General features: G+C 35.5%; 1 protein-coding gene across 10 annotated transcripts in view; it reads left to right on the top strand.

Annotated features, from left to right (window-relative positions):
- The window catches only part of RhoGEF2 (Rho guanine nucleotide exchange factor 2), a 312,288-nt gene that overhangs the window by 160,273 nt on the left and 127,126 nt on the right, over nucleotides 1-24,889 (top strand). For all 10 annotated transcript variants that reach the window (XM_065350872.1, XM_065351125.1, XM_065350958.1 and 7 more), the window contains one exon: nucleotides 4,245-4,300. In XM_065350872.1, the coding sequence (XP_065206944.1) occupies nucleotides 4,245-4,300 (56 nt within the window). The remainder of the gene's footprint in view (nucleotides 1-4,244; nucleotides 4,301-24,889) is intronic.

Below are 24,889 nucleotides of genomic sequence, written 5' to 3'. Positions count from 1 at the left end.
GAAGTTATCCCACCAAAATTTTAAGTTTTTATTTTGTTAAAATTGATGATGTTCTACTTTTCGAATTGAAAATTTTCCAAAAATTTTGCCCTCGCTTCGCTCAGGCCATTCAAGATGCTATTTTCAAAATTTTCAAGAATTCAAAAATTAAATAGGAAATTTTTCATTTCCAGGTAATACCCAAACCATTTGAAAAGTGCAAATTTTTCATTTTCTGAACAGAACGACTAACTTTTCAAAATTGTTGATATTATTGAGCTTCGCTGAAAATGTAAAATAAAGCATACAAAATGGTCGTTTTTTCGTTTTTTACACCAATTTTTTCAACAAATTTTCGCTCTCGCTTCGCTCGAGCTGTAATTTTACCCTCATTTCAATACAATGATCATTCATTGTGAAGAGTTTTCTGAAAACTACCTGAAATGTCCATTTTTCGTGTCTAAATTTCTGATTTTGCTCTCCCCTCAATCACAAATAAGAATATAAGCTCTTTTATGGTTTGATCCTGTAATTGTTGTATATGTCACTGGTATTTAGCACGTTGAAATTTTGATTTTTGTCGGAAAAATAACAATTTTTTGATGGAAAAATGACATCATACAGCATACACCCCCTCCCCCAAATAACCTGACTTCGATCCGCATTCGAGTTAACTTTTTATTTTGTTACTGTTTTCATCATAGAATTGAATTCACTTCAGTAGACATGCCTCAACGTCTGTTTTTATCACTTTTTTTATTACTATTTTTTCATTTGAGAAATTAATTCACTTCTCTGCTTTGAAGAATAAATTTTTGAGAAATTTTGTTTGGGAGGGAGGGGGGTTAGAGGGGTTAGCGAAGATTATCTAGATGCGTAAATTTGAAGGGGGGTAAGAAAATTCATTTTTGGAAGCAAGAAAAAAGCAAGAAAAAGGCGAGAAATTCGCTTTTTTGATTTTAGTAGACACTCTGGTATCGCACAGTATCGCTAATTTTGTTCTGTGACGTGGTGGGGTAGGTATTTGCTTTGCAAAAGACGTGGCACGGCACGTCACGTCACGTCGAAGAGATGAGGTTTATTAAAACGGATTATTGAACTTTACGGAATGTTATACTGAAATTAAATTCGGTCACGTTCGTTGATGCGACTGTGTGATGTCTTCTCCTCGGCTGCTATGTCTATGTCTATGGTACCATTATGTTTTATAGGATACACGAAGAAAAGAGCAGACGAAAGCTATGTATAAAATTTGCCTAAATTTAATATATCGAAGGCGAACCCTCCCTCATCCTTTTTCTCCATCAGATCGCGCTACGTGGTAGACTGTATTGAACATAGGGTATGGCAGAGGCAGGGGTAGAGGTAAAATCTTCTTTGTACACGAGTATTTTCTTACGATATGTACGTGACGTATTTTGCCTCAGATAGGTTCATTTTGGCGGTGATTTTTTTCCCCCCACTAGTTATCCCCCTTCTGTGGGGGATTTTTTTCTTTTCTGGTTCATTGATGAAGATGTGGTGGTTTTCGGCGCGTGAACTGGGATCGATTCGTGTATCACGTGTGTTACTAATGGAGTCGTTTTTTGAAATGGTTTAGGGTAGAAGAAGTGAAGAAGAGAGGGGTCGAGAATTTGGTCGATGTGTGGTTGTTTTTTTGTATATTTTATCTGCCTATGTCTTGGCAAATATTTCTGTTTTTGGTTCGATGGTCGAGGTTTTTAGGAGTCAAGAGAGGGGTAGAGGCATTTTATAGGGGTGTAAGTGCTCATTTGGATTGAAAAAAAGAGTGAGGTGTGAAGATAGAGGTCAATAATATGATGTGATTAGTGGAGTTTTTTGTGCATTTTTTTTTCAATTTTTGGTTCTTGCGTTTTTGTAAATTTTATAAAATAATTCATCATTTTTTTTTTTTTTTTTTTTTTTAAATGAAAAATAAGAAATGCTAAACATTAGACAATGAACATTGTTAGATATATTTTCAGTCATTCGTCTTGGAAATAATTTTTGAAAGATTCATTGATGTGATGTGAGGATGTGGTAGGATAAAAAAAGAGGTCTCTGAATTCTAAAGATTTCATGCTTTTAATATTATCCATTCATTTTTTTTGTTTTGTTTTGTTTTTTGTAGCAAACACCCGAAAATTTAAATTTAAAATTTTCAAAATAAGGAAAGGGAGCTGAAATTATTTTTTAAAAAATATGTACAATCCTAATTTTTATTTTTATCATTTTTTTATTTATTGCGAATAATTTCAAACATTTTATCTATTTTTTGTCTGTTGTTTGCAGTTCAATTTTAGTCCAAATTACTTATTGTTGATGAATAAATAGGATGATGATCATATTGAGCAATGATGAGGGAGAAAAAACGATACTTGATTGTATTTTCATCACGAAATTCAATTTTTTTTCTTAAAAATGTATTTCCAATCGCTGCTCAAAACATTTTACCCTCAAATATCGCGCGTTAGCTTAAAAAAAAGAGAAGAAAAAATGAAAAAATTGATTTGATTTCTGTTTCTTCAGCTTTCAGGGAATACAGAGGGAGTGAAAAATAAAAACAACGCTAACGATGGCCATTCCAAAGAAATGCGTTGCTTTTTTCGTCGAAAATATCGTAACAAGGTTGTTTTTTTTTCGTCAACTGTAATTAGCTGTGATTTTATTGGTCGAACGTGCACCTTATCGTATTATTCGTGACCTATTTTTCGTCGTGGTGATTTTTCCACCAAAAAAAGAGAACTAAACTCTCGGTGAGAATTTCGCTTTTACCGCCAAACTCTACGGGAATTAAATTCTTCTAAACGATATTAAAAGTAAATGACCAATTTTGGTATTATTATTATTATTTCTATACTCTGGAAGCTTAAAAAACATAAAGATAAGGCGAGATAAATATTAGCAATATCGTTGAATTTATTTTTACCGATCTTGAAGTCGAGCTTGGTGGTGTTGAGCCCCGAGTAAAATCTGTCGTATAATTAAAGTACGTACGAGTAGGTACTCTTGGTTGTGTGCGGTTTTGGTAAAGTTTTTCAATGATGAAAAATTTTTCCTCGGTTTATCTAGGTTTTGTTATCTTTATTATGTTGGTTTTTCTTTTTTTTTTCGGTCTCATGTTGCGAAAGAAATTGAAAGTTGCTCGAAGAAGAAGAAAAAATTACAACGCCCTATTTTTCGAAGCTTCAACGACATCTGCTGTTATATCGTACTTAATCGATATAGATGATTTATGATTGATTTCCCGTCCTCTTTCCCCCTCACTCCTCGTTTGTGTGTAAATGTATTTGTATTTTTCTACCTGTATAATTATTTGTGTGTGGAAAATATTTTCCAAAGTTTTGATTCGTTGGATAGGTTGTTTTCGTAAGGTTGTTGTTGTTTTTTCTTTTTTTTTCAGATTTGTTTTGACAATTTCTCGGTGTGTTTTTGTTTCAAAAGAATATTGTTTCTCTTTGTGATCTGCGTTTGGAAATTAATGATTTTTCTTCGTCTCATTATCTCGTCGTATTCTAAGTAATCCTGTTCGACAGCTATCGCGATATAATAAATAATTAGTTTGATTTATTCGACGATAAAAGGAAAAAATAGGGTAGGGTTTGTAAGAATAGTCTTAGAAGATGCAATTTATTTTATTCGGATGGAAAATACGAGATATTTGTGTAATTTTGCGTTTTATTTTATGGATAAAATTTAAGGTAGGTATCCTTGTTTGCGAGGAGTACGGTTATCCGATGGTCAACTTCGCTATTGATAAATTAACGGTCATTTGTTATCATTCGCGATATAAATAACAAATGTATAAGGCAGAGTATTTGTGTGGGAGCGGAGTGATTAATTTTCGCGTAATTCTACCATCTATGCTAATTTTGTATCGAAGATACGTCTATTTAGAGTACCTGCGGAATACGACGATGTGTTAATTTTGCATAACTAGAGGAAGGGCTAGAACGAGCTTCTAATTACCTAATATTAAGTAATTTCGAAGCTCGTGTACTTGCTGCGATGGGTTATTAAATACGATAATATGTTGCTTACGAATCGTAACAGCGACGAGGACGTAGACGATTACTTACGAGAAATGGGTAATGAGTCGTGAAATTTCACCAACGTATAGCCATTCATTGCCATCGATTAGTTCGCCAAGGTATTTGAAGAAGACGAGGAGAGGTATCGCGAGTTATTATACAAGCAGGAAATTATGTTAAGATTATTCGAAGAATATAATTTAATAATTTTTTTCGCTTTTTTCCCCTCTATAGAGACAAGTTCGAGAACGGAGGAAGACCAGCGATCCAAATCTATCTAAAACTAATACGTAAGTACCCTTCTATGGGCAAATGTATGATTTTTGGTGTCGGATACTTACTGGCGGCGATGGCGTATACGAAGGGCGAATCCATGCACAGAGCTACGGGTATCGGAATTTGTCGTCTGCAGAGTCGCCATCGTGATGGATGACGAACTCTTTAGTCTTTAGCAGAGTCGAAAATGACCAGCTCACGCGATGTACTCGTTAAACGTATAGCGGACGACATTCGAATATTATTTTCATCGGATTAATGCGATAGTGGTGTTATCGAGCGGGTTTTTTCTGCTTCTTGCGATGTTCGCGTATTCGGCCGACTATTAATTACCCGTTTAAATAGCTCGCCACCGAATACGTACCTTACTACGATACGCATTTTGCAAATTAGATTAGTACGGTTACTATAGTATAGTACGTTGTTGTAAATTACCTATAGCCGTATATACCTGGGCATGGGATCAGAGTGCGGTATTTCGTTCTATTCGTCGACGATCGGTATTAAATTACGGGCTCGCGATGCGATGGTAATGTTTTCAACGTACTAGTAGCTGTACGAGTACTCTTTCTGTATCTACAGGTTACGAGAGCGAAAGGGAAAGAGAGACAGGGAGGAAAATGCCTGCGTTTGCCTGTGTATAGTTTAATTATCTATTAATACATCAAGTAACGTGAAGTTATAAGTGGATTGGTGTAAAATTTAGTATGACGAGTATGAACGACAGCAGAGACAGGAGATCAGGCGATGCAACGCGATGATGCGACCTGATGCGAAGCTCGTGCAGTATACTTCTGCGAGTAGGTAAATGTAGCGTGCTTTAGTGTTTTAATATCGCCGAGTGATACGTTAATCTGTATTAAGATGATAAGTGTCTCGATCCGAGATAAAAATCTAATTAATATGCGATGCAAGTGCATAAATATAGAAGTGTGTATGTACTTGAATTACCTACTCGTATTTGCTGAAATAAGGATAAGGTTCGGGCGACTAATTTAGCTAAAATGAAAGACAAGATTATTGTAAATTCAAATTTGTAAAATGCTGGTACGATTTGCTGTCATTTTCGAGTCAAGAGGGTATAGATTGTGATTTGATTACAGTGATGAAAATTCAAATATTTGTATTTGACATTGATCTATGAGAATATAGAAGTTGAAGTTATTGCCGAATGTGGGAAAATTGATGTTGAATGTTGTGTGGAGACCTGGTCTCGACGACGATATTTTTGAAGATTTCTGTACAGTGTGGCTGTGGCAACTGGCAAGAAGGAATAGGAGAGAAAAGGAAGATGTAAAGTTGAACGATTTGTTATAAAAAATTCTAGTTTAAATTTTTACTATTCATTTTTTTAAAAAAATTTTCTGGTATTTTTCAGTTTTTTTCGAAATATTTTTATTTTTATAATCGAAGTACATTTTTGGATATTTTAACATAGGTAATTGTAACAGTTAACTAGCTTCACTTTGAAACATTTCATTGTTCAATTTCTCTGGGTCTAGTTTCGTTGATTTTAGTGTGTCTTTAATAGAATTTTGATTTATTTCGAACCAAAAATGAATAAATATGGGGATAGTTTTTGATTTATAATTTTTTCTTTTTAACGGGAAACACTTGCGAATATTCAGTTCGAGAGTGCATTTTTTTTGTGGTATTCAACAGGTAGCGAAAGTTGTAAAAAAAAAATGGAATGAATTTGGTGGTTGAAAATTTTAATAAAAAGTTGTAAAAAAGTAAAAAAATACCAATTTTTTTTCAAAATAATATTTTTTTCAAGAGTTTAGATTTTTTTTGAAGGCATGGAAATGGTCATAAAATTGTATGAAATTTTGCAAGTTTAGAGTTGTTTTTTTTGTACACTGGTAGGTAATAAAGGTGATTAAAAGTGTGGTGAATTTGGTGAAATTTTCAATGAAAAGTTGTACAAAAAATACGATGTTTTTCTATTGACTTTTTCCCAACATTTTTCTGAATTTTTGTGAGAAAATGAGATTAAAGTGGAGGTAGGGGCTTGAAAATTTCCAAATTTAAGATGTGAGCAAGTTTTTGAGAGTTGAGTAGAAGCCTTTAAAGATTATAGGTCTTGATTCAAGAAAAAAAAACATGTTTTTAATTGGTTTATTTTTTTGAAAATTATGAAAATGAGAATTTGAAATTTTTCAGTGGAACAAGCAGTGAAAATAAATTTGTATTGTGGCCAATAATTTTGCCATCATCCAACTTTCTCTATAAACCATTTTGAACAACCGGAAATTTTTTTGCTTTGTAGGTAGGTATATTTTTTTCCCCGTATTTTCATCAGCCAATGTTTTCTTATTCGGACTGAGCGATCCTGAATACGGATAAGTGTGTTAATTTAATTTTAATAATAGCCTGTTTTGTATTTTTTTATCAGAAATACCAACGTAATTTATTCAAATTTATCAATCATTCAAGTTTGAAATGTTTTTTTTTTTTTTTTTTTTACAAATTTTGATTTTAAGTATTTCAAAGTTCTGAATATTTGATTTTCAAATTCTGATTTCAATCAAATTCAAACTAATATAGAAGCATTGACTATTTTTTCAAAATTTTGAAAATTCAATTTGGATCTGATCAGGTCTGGTCAGATCCGGACATTCCTCGAATCCAATTAGATCTGTAGTTTTTGTTTTCTATTTTTTTTAAATTATGAAAATCTGGCTTTGAAATTTACAATTTGAAAATCTGTTTTAAGAAATAAGAAAACATTTCAAATTTTTCATAATTTCAAAGTTTTGAAGTTAATTCTCTTTTTTTACCTACCTGCTTATTGAAATTGGACTTTCAAAATGTCAATTTTAAATCCGTATTTTCATGAATTTGAAAGAATAAGCGATGAAAAATAGATTCCTCGCAGAAACTTGGGAAATCAAAATGTCCAAAATCTTGAAAATTTTGAATTCAGTTTCCAAATTTGTTTCTTACATTTTTTAACGAAATTTTTTGAAATCTTGTTTTTAAAATTTCAATTAATGTCTTGGAATATTTTGAAATTTAAAACACGTTTTTCAAAATTTTGATAGAAAGGTAGATACGAAACAGATTTGGAAATTAATTCTAAAATTTTAGAAATTCTGAAAATTCGATGATGAAATTTTTAAACATTTTTTTTTGAAAGTGCGCGGGAGGGAAAGGGAAGGCAGGTGGTGAAAAAATCTAAGAATTGTTTTCAAATTGGCTTAAAAAAAGTAATATGTACATAGCCTATTCTTGGTTAATTTTGATAAAAATTGATTTTGACAAACAATGGATCGTACAATGTCTGAAAAACAATGTATATCTATGAAAAGTTGCAGTGAAAAAACAATACCTTGGAAAAAAATATGAAATTTTTTCTTTTTGATTTCTTTTTGAGATTTTTTCTGTGAGTTGATGTCTGAATTTTTGTGAAGAAGAAATTAGAGATGAGGAGGAGGAGGAGGAGGAAGGCCTGAAAATTTCTAAATTCAAATAATTTATGTACGTTGAGACTTGAGAGGATGTTTTTGAAAATTGAAAAATTATTTATTAATTTTTCTTTGATTTTTTTTTGTATTTGTTTTGATTGATGGTTTTGGTTCTAAAAACACTGTCCTCTTTGTCGAGTTTTTTTTTTTTTTTTTTTGAAACAATATTTTATACTCAGTGACCTCTCAATAAATTCTTTGATACTTTTTCATCAAAGCAGACATTTCTGTTAGTTCCAAGTTTTTCTGTTTTCGTTTCTTTCTCTCTCTTTTTTTCAAATTAGTTTTCATTTTTTTTCAAGTTTAATGTGATGTTCTGCTATAGTTTTTTTTTTATTCAACATTTTTGTAATTTTGTTGCTAGAAAACTAATAGAAAACAAAATGTTTGATACAGAAAAATTGCGGTTCCAAAATTGAAAGATGGGGAAATATGCAGACACCTATTTCAAGTGTTTTCGTGTGTATTTTATTCGAAATGCACAGTTTTTTCGCCTGGTTCTTAGGGCCTGTGAGGCGGCTGTGACCTATGATGCATTTTCATCATTCTGATATCCGTGAAGATGCCGAATATGTTTCAGAAGCATTTCCAGCGTCAGTACTGAGTTGTTGGTTGCATATTCGTCTGTGTTTTGGCACAATGCATTATCCAATAAAGGCAAGATTTACGGGGTGACAATCCTGAACTGAGGCACTGAAAAATATGCAATCAATTCATCAAAGCAGGTGCATTAAAAAATATGCAATCAAACGCAGTGTTGCCAGTTCGACGATCGCGACTTTTACGACTTAAATTTTCCAATTCATTGAGACATGTGCTGCAGGTATACGAGTATAGCAGTACTTCGAGTAAATTTACCTACGCTCGTGATTCGAACCAAAATAACACATTAATCAATACGATTTTTAAAACTTTCGACGAAATAACACGTTTTTTCCCTTCTTTTTATAGATCTTACTCTTAGGTATAGGTCTAGGTAACGATATATCGAGCATAATTCGATAACGCGTCGAGCATAAAATATACTTATCATTAATAACTCTCGTATGTTTTTTTCTTCTGTCACCCAGATTATTATTTAATGGTTAATTTTATACGATGAATAAAAACTCACACCTGCTGTTGCCATTGTCTCGACGAATGCTTGACAAAAAAAACCACCGTTTTAAACTCGTTTTATTCTCAATTTTTTTTCCTTTATTAATCGAAATTCGATCTAATTTTTTCTAGAGCGTAATGCAGCTTTCAAGCGCGATCTTTTATAAGGTGCTGATAACGTTGTATATTTTTTTATTCGTTCTCGAGTAATATACATTTTTTTTTACGGTAAATATTACCACTTAATATCAAGGACGGTTTGTGTTGTGGTTTTCTACGTGTGTTTATACACGAGTTAAAATAGTGGTGTTGGTCGTCGTCGTTGTCGTTGTATTCTTTCTCGACGTTTTAGTATTTTTTAATTAGCGAATTAAACTTCGTCGTCGTCGTCGTCGAAAAATTGGAACAGGGAAACGCCAGGCCAGATCTATTCTGGTCGGCGTTTATAATGTTTATATTTTGACGAATGAATGGGTGCGCGGTCCCGGTCCCTGTCGCGGTCGTGGTCGCCTCGACGTGTTTTCAAAATACCCCTCGTCTACCGAAGTCGAGCTCTCGGTCAGTGTGAATACGCGAAAGTGCCCTGAACTGGAAAGAGAGTGCTAGAGGTGTAATGATCGAATGCGATAGTTCCTGGGAGATGTGATTATCGATATCCATTATTATCAATGGGCAGTAGAAAGAAACGATTACGAGTGAAAATACGCCGAAATATGGTGTGGCGTAAAAGCAGACGTCTTTGCAAGAATATGCGTCCTTTTAAGATATTACACGTAGAAATGATATTGTTGGCAAACGGACAAAATATTTGGAATTGCGCTAATAGGTGAGTGACACAATTTTCTACATTATCGGGTAGTCCGGCTGTGGCTGATTTTCTCTCGAGGGCGCGGTGTCTAGCCTTGGTGCGCACAACAGAGAGCAGGGGCGACCAAATTTTATAAATATTTTCAATCGTCTCTTAGTATATTATTTTTGCGGCGCATTTATATAATATTCGCGTACTCGTATGTGTCGTCTCGTCTTCGTCGTCGTCGTCGTCGTTTCATTGTGAAATTTCTTTCTCTTTCATTCTCAATTTTACACGATGAGGAAGCATACTGGCAGCAATGGCGGCGAAAAGGGGGGTAAAATTGTGTAGGAAGATACACGTCGTATTACACGAAGAGATACTGTCTTTTGACTCTCGTCGTCGTTCACTCCGGTGATTGATAAAGTTTATACAATATTGTGTGTTATGGACCAGCATCGGCATGAGAATGAGTGAAAGTGATGAGATTTTACTCAAAAGATCGTCGAATAGAGCTGCCTACCTCAATTTTTTCCATATTCGAATTCGAAATGGGTGTAAGAAAAAAAAATGAAAGAAGAATACCTCAACATCTCGTATTCTCGTCTACGTATATGTAGTCGTCTTTTACGTAAAAGCAGACGCGTTAATGTCGCGTGTGATGTAGTTTATGACTATGACGTCATTACTTGAGCTGAATTTTTTTCTATCGTGTACTCCTTTTTCTTGCCTTCCGTTTGGTTACATTTTTTTTGAGGTACGAAAAGAGCCGAAGGGCGCCGGTAATCTTTCGTCGAAGTGTATTTTTAGGATTTTGAGAGATAGCTCGATTATACATTTTCGAGGTACTAGATAAGGCAGGCATCGCGAGAGGTACTTGGGTTTTCACTTTTCATCCATCCATCTATACGATATCCTGGCCAAAGGAAATTATAAAGTGCCGAAGAGAAGGGATACCCGACACCCATCAATTCATTTATTTTTTATCGATTAATTGTACGTACGATGCGTTGTGTTATCTGTGGAAGAAGATGAAGCGTGTGGGAGCAGTTTTCGTGACTGGAATTTTTAATTGAGATACACAGGATAGCTAAGTAAGGGATTTGATGTGCTGCGTAAGCTGTATATAGTTTGAGTGACCCGTGTAGATTTAATGTTTTTTCGGCTATCGAGATGAGTTTTGGTAGTATTTGTAAAAGTAGTAAAAATACGAACATGAGCCCGAAATTTGAAAATATTTGAAAAAATTGTTTGTTTGGTTTTTTGTCAAAGTTGAAATTTTTTTATTAATTGGCAGGATACGTTTTTTTCCTCTTAATTTTGATTTAAAAACAGATTTTTCTGTGATAAGAATTTTTTTTTATGGTGAATTTCAACTTGCTAGTTTTTTGGGAGTGAGGGGGGATAGAAAAAAAACGAGGTCAACTCAAGACGTTTCTAAAAATTTTGTAGAGAGACGATTAAACCAGGTTGTGAAAAAGTAGTGATTTTTCAAGCTAATCTGGACCCGTGTTGCCAAAAATCCTACCTTTTCCGGTAAAATCCGACGATAATTCTTTTGAAAAGCCTCCCCCTTCACCTTTGTTGAAAACTTTTGGCTTTGTGATGGAAAATGCTTCATTATGGACTAGAAATTTTCACTTTTGGGCCCAGAACATTCAATTATTAAGGGTCCACAATATTCTCAATTTTGGACTAAAACTTTTCAATTTGAGAATTTTTGGAATCAAAATTTTGGAATCTAAAATTAAACATTTTAATTTTGGAACCAAAAATACTCAATTTTGGAATCAAAAGTTCTCGATCATGGAGTCCAAAATTCTCAATTTTGTAAATCGAAAATTTGAAAAATTTGAAATCAAAGGTTCTCAATTTTGGAACTCCTGAATAACACTCTACGAACAGTATCGTTGCCTGTCCATGAAAACGAGAACTCATTTTACAAAAATAGGGAATGAATGTCGAGTAAAAATGCATTAATCGAGTTGGAGAGTTATAAGCTTAGTTTCCTCTCAAAATTCAAGCAATCTGAGTGAGCAGAGTTCCGAAAAACATTGAGATTCTCTCTCCTCTCCCCCCCCATTCCTTCATAGTTTATTCAAATCTTGAAAATTTTTTGAAAGGGATTTCTGTTCGTTTACTCAAGTTTTCGAAACAACAACAACAACACCACCATCAACATGTTTCGATTTATTTTCTGCGGCCAAATTGCAAAATTTTTAGCAATAAATGTTTCCGTCGCAACCACGGTGATGCCACTTTTTCCTGAAAACGAGCTGGCCCTACCTATACAGTATATTATCGAACTGGTTTAAAATTTTTCCAACATTAATTGACAACTCGTTTCCTCGATGGGAGAATTCCCCTCACTAAATAAAGCAATGATTGTGTCATGCGGAGGGAAAATTTTCCGATACTTTTCCATCCACGCTTTCTATCTAATTTTAGTCGAATAATACAACAAGCAAATGGTTTCGAACCGGTTGCGACAGAAAATCAGTACTCATTTTCTAGAAAATCAACGCCAGTCCATCCATATACGAGTCATTTCAGTTGACAAATCTTATGTAGAATATTGTACAAGAGCATTTTCTTGAAATTACCTCGAAAGGTACTTTGTGATGATTTTGGAAACCGGTTGCAACCGGTTTCTAAATTGGAAAATTTGCAAGATAGTTCACTTCTGACGCGAGAAAAATCACCAATTCCTCATTCAAAAGTCATGGCTTTAAACCGGTTGCTATATACCTATGTACACGTTTCTCAATTTTCGACATTTACATTGGGAACATGCTTTTTATGGTCAATCAAAAGATGCGCAGACTGTTTTCGCTGAATGAGCAAATATCCGATCAAATTTCAAACCAGTTTTATGCCAATGACGAATTCAAGAACCGGTTGCAACCGGTTTCCCATCATAGAAAATCGTATTTAAATATGCCTCGGTCACTGCAGTTTCATCAATAAATTCAAATCAGCGTTCAATTTCCAACTGAAATTTCACCGAACCGGTTCCATTCAACAGGTTCTTTCTCGATTGACTATGAAATTTGATGCTTGTACGATGTATTCGTTGGATTTTTTGAACTAATTTTTCATATTAGGTAACCTCAAATCCTCAGAATTGCAGAAATTTGTGCAAATCAGAACAACATACTTAGCCTTGAAAAAGTTGCTGTGCTGTGTTTCTAACTTTTCAGCATTGTAATACTCGTACTAATGAGGTCCTCAAGTCGTAAAATCGAATACATTTTTTCAGTCTATCAAACCGGTTCGATCGAAATTACCAACTGCGTAAAATGCATCATCAATATTGTGAGAATATTTTCCAATACTGGGTACGCTGCACATAATTTCGTCATTTATCGCTTCTAATAAGCATATGAAAATGCGAGGTAGGTAGTCGAATAGGTAGTTAGGTACCTACTGCTGCATCCATGCAAGATCATATTATTTCACGAGGAAAAATAGCTGTAACGAATCGCTCTTCGTCTGTGTATATCTATTTCGCCAATATATTTTATCCCGAGGAAATAATCAGATTGCGGATTAACTTCTCCGTTTCGCGCCAGCTCGCTACTCGTATCTACTCCTGTATCGTATAAATTCTCGACATCGATGTCATAAAACAGGAAGACTGAGTTCCCTTACATACTCGATGTATACTCGTATACTCGTATCCGAACTTCAGCCCTGGCTCGAACCAACGACGCGAGTCTAATTCGCGAATAATTTCCAACCTATCCATATCGACGTTACGCTAAATACACCTTTGTTTTGGCTGTCGCTTTGGCATTTCTCGTACCTATTCATGTACAATCGTACATAGTACCATACGCTATCATACACTAAACCTGTCATATACTCGTACGAGTGGTACCTGTTCGTCCTGCGATTATATTCGTCGCTGTCGCAAACAAACACGTGTCAAAGACACACCAGTGCCGCGTAAATCCTCTCCGTAGCTCCATCCATCGGCCCATAGTTATACTCGTATGTAGTATATCGCAGCAAAGAGAGAGAGAGACAGATTGGAGAAGATAAGAAGCTTTTTGCGTCGAGTCGGCTTAAACCAGCCACAGATACAGGACTCTGCATCGATATCACGTTGCGGCTTAGCGAAGATTTAGTATACTCGTAGAAGCTAGAGCGACTTTCGAAAAGAAAGGGGGCTATTAGGTTGTATGTAGTTGGAGTACACACGAATGAGTTGTGCTTTGTTTATGTACATATACCTATGGTGTACTTATATAAGTCGGTGAGATAATGCTGAGGTATTTTCTTTGGCAAGTTGCTAGAGAGATGCTTTTTCAACGTTACGAATTTTATTTTTATCAAATTTGATGATTTTTTTTTTGAAATGTTCTTAGGGGTTTCCTTATTTTGACAGGTATTATTATTTTTTAATTTCTCGATAGATTTTAGTGGATTTCCTCCAGTTTTGATTGATTTTTACATCTTGAATTTTGGTGGTGATTTTTTCAAAATAATTTTGTTCTGAATTTTGAGAATTTTTTTCGCCTGAATTTTCGCGGAATTTCATCGCCTTGCATTGTCGAGATTTTTTCGTAAAAATGTTTCCTCGAGTTTATTAATTAAATTCTACTTGGAATTTCTCCTTATTTCTGTTCGATAACTTTTTTTTTGATTTTTGTGAATTTTTTCTTACTCGATTTGGTGAGTTTTCTTTTGAATTTTTGTAGATTTTTATCAATTGTGACGGGTATAATTTTTTTGAATTTTTGCAAGTTCTTTTTTTCAAGTTTTCCGATGAATTTTCCGGAATTTTCATGTTTTTTCTCTTTGAATTTTGGCGAAGTTTCTCCAGGTTTGACAGATTTTTTAACTCGTATTTTCACGATTTTAGTTTTGATCTGAATTATGGTCATTTTTTTCCTAAATTTTGACTGCATTTTTTTTATTTCAACAGTTTTTTTTTTGAGTTTTGTGCTTTGAAAAAACGAGTGTTATTTTTGCTTACATTTGTGGAATTGTGATTTTTCTTCTTCCAAAAATTATGATTTTCTTTACATATTTTGAATATTTTTTTTAGGAGGGGAGGCTTTCTCAAGATTTGATGACTTCGTTTTTTCATTTTCACCTTTACTGACGGTTTTTTTGCATCTTGATATCTTTCATTCGTTGATCCATCTCGATTTTTCCCTTCCCTTCCGGTTATGGGGGAGGGAGGTCCTCCGGATTTCCCCTCTCATTTGAACTTTTTTTTTCAAGTTCAAATTATTTTTCTCTCGTGAATCCTCTCAAGTTTTGCTAAAAATTTTTTGATGACTTTTATCAAAAATTTTTGGTTCATTTCCGAATTTATATCTACTTTTAGTAGTTTTAATTCTCGTGAGTTCTCTGTTCTGAATTCCCAATGTTTTTTTCTGAACTGAATTTTTGAGTTTTCCATTTTCATCATTTCTATGACTTTTTTGTTGAATTTTATTGATTCGTTTTTCTGCCTGAATTTTTGTTCTTAATTTCGGCAAAACTTTTCTTAGTTGTTGAATTTTCGAGTTTTTTATAAAATTTTCTCTTAATTTTCTCCTGCAGATTTTGATTATTTTTTCTGCTTAAATTTTTGTGAAATTCGCCTTTTCACAGATTTTTTTTTGAGTTTTTTTAGACTATAAGACTTGTGGTTTTGTTTCGATGTTTTTACGTTATATTTTTTTGAGTTCTCGAGTTCTCATAGATTTTATTTACCAATTTTTCGACGATTTTCTCCAAATTTTCATGTTTTCTTTTGTGCCTAATTTTTTTTAAAGTTTTCGTAATTTTTATCGTGAATTTTCGTGAGTTTTTTTTTCAATTCGGGCGATGTGTTTTCGTAAATTTGAGTGCTTTTCAGCACGATTTTTTTCAGTGGAGTTTTTCTACTTCTAGTCGAATTTTTGTTCTGGAATTCTCGTGTTTTTTTTTCAACTTTTTGAATTTTTCTGATTTTTGGGTTTATTTTGAATTTTGCTCTTGAGTTTTATTCTTAGGGACTTATGATTTTGATTTTAAAATAAGACCGCAAAGAGGGTTTTCAACATTATTCTTGGACTTGGACTAATTTTTTCTCTCCAGATCTTGATCTTTCCTCTGCTTCCTGTTTTTGATCATTTTCTCTCAACTTCAATCATTTCGTCGCATTTTTTCCTTTTTTTTTTTTGGAACGTGTCAATTTTTGTCAGGTTTTGATGGACGATTTTTTTTCTTTTTAAAGCACAGTATATTTTTTTGTATTCGAATTTTAAAAGTGATTTTCACAAATCACTATTTTCCCAAATTTGGATTGCAATCCCCCCTCGCCCTTTGCTTTTGATTTTTAATAAGTTTCTCGTTCTTAAATAATTCTTCTTATTTTTATTGAATTTTTTACAATTATTATTGTTTATTGTTTCTCAACATTTGAATATATATTTTTTTTCATCAAATCCTCGCTGATGTCAACATTTCTGCAATTTTACAATATTGGTATTTTTGTGTTTAATTTTTTGAAGTGATTTTGGGTTAAAGATTGAATTTTGTTCCTTCTTGTATCAGTAGACTAAAGACTTCCCCTTCTTCATTTACGAGTATTTAAATTTCGCAATTTTTTCATCAGTTCAACACATTTTTCGATCATGTTTCCGGTATCCAATATTTTTTTCATGCTTTCTTTTTGCATTTTGATCTAGTTTACTTTCGAAGTGTTGATAATTATGTGTTTTGAGCATTCGCTAGTTTTTTAAAAAATGGTTTTTATTCGAATTTTTATGTTTTTTCTGTGTTTTTTGAAAAAACTGCTATCATGTTTTGTATGAATATGGATTATAGTTTTTTGGTTACCATACCACTTTTTTTTTACATTAAAAATTTTTTTGATTACTTTTTGGCTACTTAATCTTTCAGTTTTTTTGGTTACCAGAGTTACTTTTTTTTTTGAGAAAAATTTGAGTACAATACCTGAACTCTGGAAGGTACAATATTTTTGGTAGTGAGGAGGGATGATTATACTTCCACTGACTTGAATCCTCATTTCTCCACTCAGGACTTTTGAAATCTTCTGTTGGTTTGGAACTAAATATTGGCATTTCTTCCCCTCATAATGAAAACAAAATCCAACCTGTGTTTCACCCCATCATTAGTAAGCCAGCAACGTTCGATCAAATTCGTAAACCAGCAATAATGAATTGATCGTGTCCCGAAACATTTCACTAAAAACGAATTAGAAACGATGAAAAAACGTCAGAATTTGTTTCTCTTGCCGACGCAGAAGGGGCGAAAAAAAAAGGCAATCATCATCGAATACCTAATTGAACACTTTTCTGTACTCGTCCTGGGGAATGGATGGCGGTGTTTGATTAATTATCGTCTATAGGATGAGTCTCCGGTGACCACGCAAGGCTCGCGGGGGTGGCTTAGCGTTTCGGAAGTTATTTATTTTAATTATTTAATTATTCGTGTCATTAGCTGTCGAGAGGTTATTAACGATGTACCAAGTAGGTACCTCTGAGAACCCTGCCCACGGTTGCTTGTCCCTATCTACTCGTATCTGTCTATGGTTGCGGATACCACCGCAAAAAAACGCTTATTGCTACGTGCTGCAGATGAGGCAAAGGAACAGATGCCAGGTGTAGTGCGGGGGTGTATGAAGATCTACCTTAGGGTAAGGTGTCGGAGGAGAGCGTATAGTAGTCGAGTTGGCAGAACGAATTTGTTGAATGGCGTTAACGATACGACCGACGGTGGCCGCGGTGGTGTCGGTGGTGGCTGCGACGAAGACGACGGCGACGCGACGCGGCCGTGGCCCCTAGAGCGCTTGCGTCGGTGGTCGCGCGAGGTTCGCGCTATTCTCAACATCTGTGTGGATGTGTTTTGGGTAAAGTCTGTCGCTGTGTAGCTGTGGCTAACGACGTCGCCTTCGAGCATTTTTGTGTGTGTTTTTTCCCTCATCGGCATCATCTTCTGCATTTGCATCCTGCATCCTGCCATCGTTCTCTCTCGTTGATTCGGGTCTTCCGTCTGTACGAATTTTTTCACACCCTATCGCAACCGTATCGCGTCTTCTTCGCGTGTGTGTAGAGAAATTTTCGCAATTTGCGGTACATATAGTGAGAAGCGAAGGGGTGGGATGTCGGTGGTCGTGGCGCTTAGCGGAGTTATTTTCGATACAGTGGTCGGTCGCGGATGAATATTTGCATATTACGGCCACAAAACGAAGGATTATTTCACCGGGGGACTCGTGACGATGACGTTGTAAATCGCGTGCTGGTTTACCTCGCATATCCAATAGCGACCTACGTACGTAATTTGTCGAGTTCGAGTTCGCAGAAGTCGTCGTCATCGTGTTGCACTTTTCATCGTACGAATAGGTAAATTAAAGGGTTGTGCGATGGTTTGTTGGCCGAACGAGCCGCAATAAACACGCGAATCGATGATCAAACCGGAGTGTTGAGATCACCTCGTCGTCGTCTGGTGGTGCTGGTGTATTGTGTATCGTGCGATCTATCCATCTCCCCTTTCCTTTCCACCCAAATTGGTCGTCGATCGCGACCATCTATCGGTTTGGTGTTCACGTGCGCGCGTCTCGTGCGAAACCGGTGTCGCTGACATGACAAATGTCATACCCATAGGCAAGAGTAGAAGCAATGGCGGAAGTCCCGAGGTAGCCAGTACCGATATCTACATCGATTCCAGACGCTGTCATTCGGAAAGGTAAATTCCCCTCTCATGTATAATCACTTACGAATACAGTCGTCGTCGTCGGACTTTGAACCTCGACGACGACGATGCAGTTTCCTCCAAAAAAAAAAGAAGGAAGCAAACTCTGGTTTCTGCAGAATTATGCTAATGAACCGCGAACGACCCCCCCCCCCCCCCCCCCTCCCCACTCTCAGGATATCTTCCTACCCCTAAACGAAAGCGAGAGAATAATATAAAGCTAGCCTGAAAATATGTTCTCGAAGGGTATATAAGGGTGAGAGAAAGCAAGCTGTCAGTATGCTTTCTCCTTATGCAACGACGACCACGACCAGGACGACGACCACGACGAAGATACCGCATTAGCATCCTCGCTCGTTCGTTCGTCAGTGTTCAGAATTTTGTACGATGAACTTTCATGCCCACCCTCTGCCTGTCAGGGCCACTCGTAGCGATGCTTAAAAGCTTGTAAACATTTGCCACGCCAAAATATACCGCAATACGCGGCTCGGGTGTGTTCGACTGTTCGTTTATCGTATTTCGCACGGACGCGGAAACTGCGCCAGGAGGAGGTGAAAGGTGCCGGTAGGAAGTAGCATGTGGTTTTTACTCGGTATACGAGTATGTGTGGAACTGTGTATTATCGTATAGTACTCTCTGTGTCTGTCTGTCTCTCTCTCGCTGTCTCTCTCTCTAGCATACGACCAATGCCAGCACCGTGTAATACCCATTGATACGTCTGTGTTGTGTGTATAGGTAGTACCTTGTACGTAGAATAACGATGCCGAAACGAGCTGCGTTTTCAGTAGGTACCTAACTATAAGATGTATAAATATAAAAACGCAGCGCATTATCACTCTGCGGATTCTAGATACATTACGAGCTTTTTCGCCATCGTATATATCCGAAAAAGTTTTTCGGGCGAGGAATTACAAGCTTATGGAATGGTAATAAGTATACGAGGAATGGATGGGGGGAGCGTGAGGGTGGCGCTATGGGTGGATTATTTAACAACTCTGCGTGAACGAGGTCGTTATTCGCTTTATACCTAATTTAACGGGCTTTTTTTTTTATACTACGAGTATATTGGCCGCCTTAAATCATCGTTTTAAAAGTTTGCAAACTTTTATACGGGTTTTGAGATTTTTACGCGGACTCGGGTAGTTTTTGGGAAATTGTTTTTTGGACCGTTTAATGAAATAAAGGCGCGGCGCGGCGGCGTTTATTAGCGGTGCCTGTTTTCTGTGCTTTGGAGGGGGTTTTAGTGCGAGAGATCGCAAAGGGAAAGGTCGCCAGTTTGATGTATACTTTTTGATGTTTTATTTTTGATGTTTGGAGCCCTGGGAGAAGGAGGAGGAGACGAGAAAGTGGCTCTGAAATAATCTGGAGATATCTTGTCCTGTTTCGTTGTGAGAATTGCAAAAAAAATCTTGTTTGTTTTCGACATAATACTCGAAAAGTCTCAGTTTTTTGCCTTTCATTTTTTCAAAATTGCGACAAAGGCTCATTTTTTGGTCAAAAATGCAAAAAAAAACTTTTTGCTCAATTAGCGAGCTTTTGAAAAAAAATCACCAAAAATCCTACGCTTATGATTTTGTCAAATTTGTAAAAAAAAAAGTCTTATTTTTTTAGCCATAATTGCCAAAAAGTTGCTTGGTTTTTGGGCATAGTTTATTGTTGAAAAATCGTGAAAAAACTCCACTTTTTGTCAAAATTTCCAAAAAGAAGTCTCGCTTTTTTCAAAAACCGAGAAAAAGTCTTCCCTTCGCCAGTATAGTAGAATTATGAAGTATTTTATTTTTGTCAAAGTTGTAGAAGCATTTTGTGCCATTGTTTTCTGCCAAAAGCAACAAAAAAGTTCAACTTCTTGTGTCAAAGTTATCAAAAAGGTCGTACTTTTTTGTGAAAATTTTCAAAAGTCCTACATTTGTTGCTGAAATTTCAAAAAAGTCCCACTTTTGTTACTAAAATTGCAAAACAACCCTATAATTCCTTGTAAAAGTTTTCAAAAAGTTCAGATTCCTCGTCACAGTTACCAATATAAGTACAATTTGTGTAGCGAAAAATAGAATAAAGTCCTAATTTTTTGTCAAAAGTTCTAAGAAAAAATCTCGTTTTTAGGCCAAAATTAACAAAAGGTTCACATTTTTATCAAAATTACCAAAACATGTTGGTTTTTTGAAAAATTTCCAAGAAAGTCTCAATTTTTTTCAATAATGTCCAAAAAATCCTGCTTGCGTTGCTAAAATTACAAAAAAAATCAGATTTCTTGTCAAAATGTAAAAAGTTGGGTTTTTTGTCAAAATCTCTAAAAAGTCATTCTCATATTTTTGCCAAAATCGTTAAAAGATACCAAAAAGTCCAAATTTTCAAAAAGATCCACTTTTGGTTAAAAATTACCAATAACCTTAAGTCAACTTTATCCTTTAAAAAAACACAAAAAAGTCCTCCTTTTGGCCCCGAAAATTTCAAAAAATAGGGCCGATATTTTTGTCAAAGTTATACAGAGAAATCTTGTGGTTTTTGTTAAAATTAGCAAAAAGTTCCACATTTTTATCAAAATTACCAAAAAGTGATGATTTTTTCTTTTAGTTAAAAATTACCGGTAAGTAAGTCAACTTTTTCCTAAAAAAAAAAGGCAAAAAAGTCCTCCTTTAGGGGTTCCTAAAATTTCAAAAAAAATATTGCTGAATTTTTTGTCAATGTTGTAAAAATGTTTTTTTATGCCAAAATTAACAATAAGTCCCATTTTTTTGCTAAAATTACCAAAAAGTCCTACTTTTGTTGCTGAAATTGCTAAAGTGTCGATTTTTTGTCAAAGTTACGTAAAAATGCTACTTTTTTCAATCAAAATTTCCAACAAGTCATGAGTTGTACTTTTTTCCAAATTCACAAGAAAGTCTTTATTTATTTTTACCAATTCCTACATCTTTACTAAAATTGCGAAGAAGTGTCCAAAATGTTTTTACGTGATTGCAAAAAAGTACTGATTTTTTAAAATCAAAATAAGCATTAAAAAAATTCTGCTTTTGTACATGTTTAAAATCAAACGTTTGAATTTGAAAAAAAGACTCAATCACACTCGAAGAGTAAAAAATTTTCTGCTCTGAATTTTTTTCCTTTAATTTTTTTTTTTCGTTTGAATTTTATTTGTTCCCAAAAAACAATTTTTTGTGATAGAACGATTACAAAAAGTTGAAAATTTCTTCGCATAAAATTGATTTATGAAAAAAATGAGGGTCCTGCGATAAAATTCCGGGAGAGGGGGAGAAAATGAAAAAACGTAACTAAGAAAATCTTTTCAAATTTCTATTAAGATGGTAAAATAGATCTTTGACTTCCAATGAAGTCAGAAGTGGCTAAAAGTGTTAATTCCGATTAAGAAACATTAAGAAACTTTTTTGACTCCTTTTCTATTCTTCTCTTACCCACATGTTATTTTGGGAGGGGGGAGAGGAAGCAGTCTGAGAATTTTGTCCCCATTTCAGAGTAGGTTAAAAAGTTGGGAGTGGAGCTTTGTTTTTCGATCGACGGCGGAATATATGGTCTGATGGCGATACATTACAACTACCGAAGGAGTTCAATATTTCATTTCCACCCCCTCACTCCGCGCACTGCCCTTTCCTCGAACCAATTGTTATGTAATTGCGAAAGTTGAATAGGTCTCCTTTGAATTAGGCGCGTTATCCACATCATCGAGAAACTCCCAAAGCGGCACGACATCGACACTTTATGGTACCGCAGCAGTAACCAGTAACCGAAATAACTTTTATATTAAATCCCCGCACCGCTGGCGTATCCTTCGTCCTGTCCATCGTGTTTTCATCCCTTTTGGCGAAAGGGAAAACAACACTATATAATACGAGTATACTCACCGTGCATACCTAACCTACTCGTACTACTACGTACGTAGCGTAACGTATCGTATATAGGACCAAACGTGACCGGAACTTTGGCAAACATACCGGACAACATCGTCGTCCCCGTCCAATAAAACACCAATAAGAAACAGTCGAGGTAATATGTAGTAGGTATACTTACGTACCGTATAAATATAAGAAGAAAGAGAAGACGCGTAAAAGCAAAAACAAGAAACAAACTACGCAGTATAAGGCGTCGTTGGGAGTGGTGAGGGGTAGGGTGACGCGCATTTGTCAATTCATTAGTCGACCTTTTTCGACTTCACGGGCTAGTCTTTTGGATTGTGACTGTGAGATGAGTCGGGTAGAGATGGAAATGGATGGATGGGATCTGTGTGACGAGTTTCATTAGGTGATCCAATTTACGCTATCGGCGTTCACATCAAAGAGATTTACTCGTTTAGATGTATAGGTGGGTATGGCTTGTAGATGGATGCGAAAATCTACGAAACATTTTCACGCTACGAGAATACTCAATCATTCAGAATACGCGTTTTCGCGCACATCTGCTTTTCATCGCACACCTGTAATTTATTTCTCTTGTAGGATAAGGCGTCTGTTTAAATCCGCGTATTTCTGCGCGCGTGTGTTCTTGAAATATTATTTTTCTGGTATGATAGGGAGAGGGGGAGGGGAGAGGGAGGGGAGTGTGTATGAGGAATATATTTTTCGAGTTTGATGGTATAGGAATGGTTGGTAATAAGAAATCACTTGCGGAGGATCGATTTATCAAGTATGGTTGAATAGGGAAATTTTGAGTGGAAAAGGGGGAGGAGTAGGAGGTTCAAATGATTTGGGACTCATCGTGTGTGATTAATGATTATATCGTGCTCAGTGTTGCCAGCCTCCGAGATTCATTTTGGGATTGCAAGATTTCAAGACTGCCTCAAGACCTAAAGAAACCCCCAAAAAAACATGAATTGTCCTCTGTTTTTCAAAAATTTGAAAAATTTATCAGGTCGCGGAAGTTGCGTAAAAAATTGCGGAAGTTGCGGAAAAGGTCGCGAAAATTGCGGAAAAGGTCGCGAAAGTTGCGGAAAAGATCGCGAAAGTCGCGGAAAAAGTCGCGAAAGTCATAAAAAAGGTCGCGATTTTTACATAAATATACCAAAAAGTTGCTAAAAATTGACCCAACTTTAAATTTTAAAAACGTCTCTCAAGTAGTATGCCAAAAATTCGCAAAAGAAAAGTGTAAACTTTATTGGAAGTCCATTTTTTTTCGTTGAAAAATTGTGGATGGAGGGTACGATTTTATGGGATTTTCATTCAACTTTTTTTGCACTTTTCGAGATCAAAGAATCACTCAAACTTGACCGGGTTTTCATCTAAATACTTCTATTCTATTCTTCAATTTTTAACGAGCTCAAAGCTCATGTTTGTTGTCTGATCATCTACGTTTACTTGATTTCCTCGTCGTCATCTGATTACGTTTTCCAATTCTTTTTTTATAGGTCAATTTCAATGTCCCATTGTTTTCATGTCCTTATACGTAGAAATACCCGGGCAGTCTAAACTTCTATCTGTGTTTTGCTCATTTTATATTTTTTAAAGTCGGTATATTTAGACTATTTTATTTTCATTGTTGAACGTTCATTATGGTAAATTGATCCCGCTTTGTTTAAATTTTCCTATGGCAAGAGCTGCCTCTCCGCCCTCCTATCCTCGGTTCGTTGAAAATATCCATTTTTCGCTACTTTTTAATTTTCTTCTGGGCGATGATAATTAGCAGCGAAGATGAAATTGAAAGGCTTCGGTGTCCGTTATACGAGAACGAAAGCTCTTTGATAGTGAGCTTGATGGCATCGATGATGAGGAGGGCATCCCTATCGACTACGACGACTATTAATGAAAGAATAAAGCAAAAAATAGCAACCAGGGAGCACGACGACGACGTATCGTGTGTGGCTGGGTTTTTTTCTCGTACCATGTCCTCCCCTAATACCCTTACCTCGGTGATGAAAAAATTATATAAGAATGAAAATGAAAAGGGAAACCTGGTAGGGGTAAGATGAGACGAGGAGCTGCGAGGGAAATTATGCTGCTATCTGCGCCATACTGGGAGAAAATGTGTATAAAAAGGTGAAAATTTTCGTAACGGTTGGTCGACTTTGACATTTATGCGAAAATAACCATCACCATCGTATCGAGTATTTTTAGTAGGTTAGTCGACACGAAAAATAATATAACGTGTAATAAGATATTTTAGTAGGTGTTTGGTGCTCGAAGAGGTGTTCATTTTTTTACCATTGTCTGTATCGTACTGTCGTTCGTTTCTCGTTATTATGCGTTTGTAGTGTAGTAATTCACACGTCATTTTTCGCCTCCGTTTCGGTGTCGATAATTTCTCAGCAGTTTTTGTGTGTGGCCTTTTTTTTTTCACCTCGCGATCGACTGGCGAGTTCGCGTGTCCGAAAGGTATAATATTCGATGACGCTGGCGGATATTTCCACTTAATAGAGTCGCGGTAATTGTCGCAAAAAAAAGTGGTTGAAGTATTACTTCGGTGTCGCGCACGGGCGTAGTTGAATGGGTTTATTTTGAAGAAAAAAAAAGAGGAAAATATTACGATTACGTAGAACTCGTGGTTAACGTTTAAAGAAAGACGAGAAAACAAAAGTAAAATGCATTGTGTTCGTATGGAAGAACAACGGTGTA

This window comes from Planococcus citri, chromosome 1 (assembly GCF_950023065.1).
Source record: "Planococcus citri chromosome 1, ihPlaCitr1.1, whole genome shotgun sequence".
NCBI classification, from domain to species: domain Eukaryota; kingdom Metazoa; phylum Arthropoda; class Insecta; order Hemiptera; family Pseudococcidae; genus Planococcus; species Planococcus citri.
Note: the sequence above shows the minus strand (reverse complement) of the source record. Positions and strands in the feature narration are given on the sequence as shown.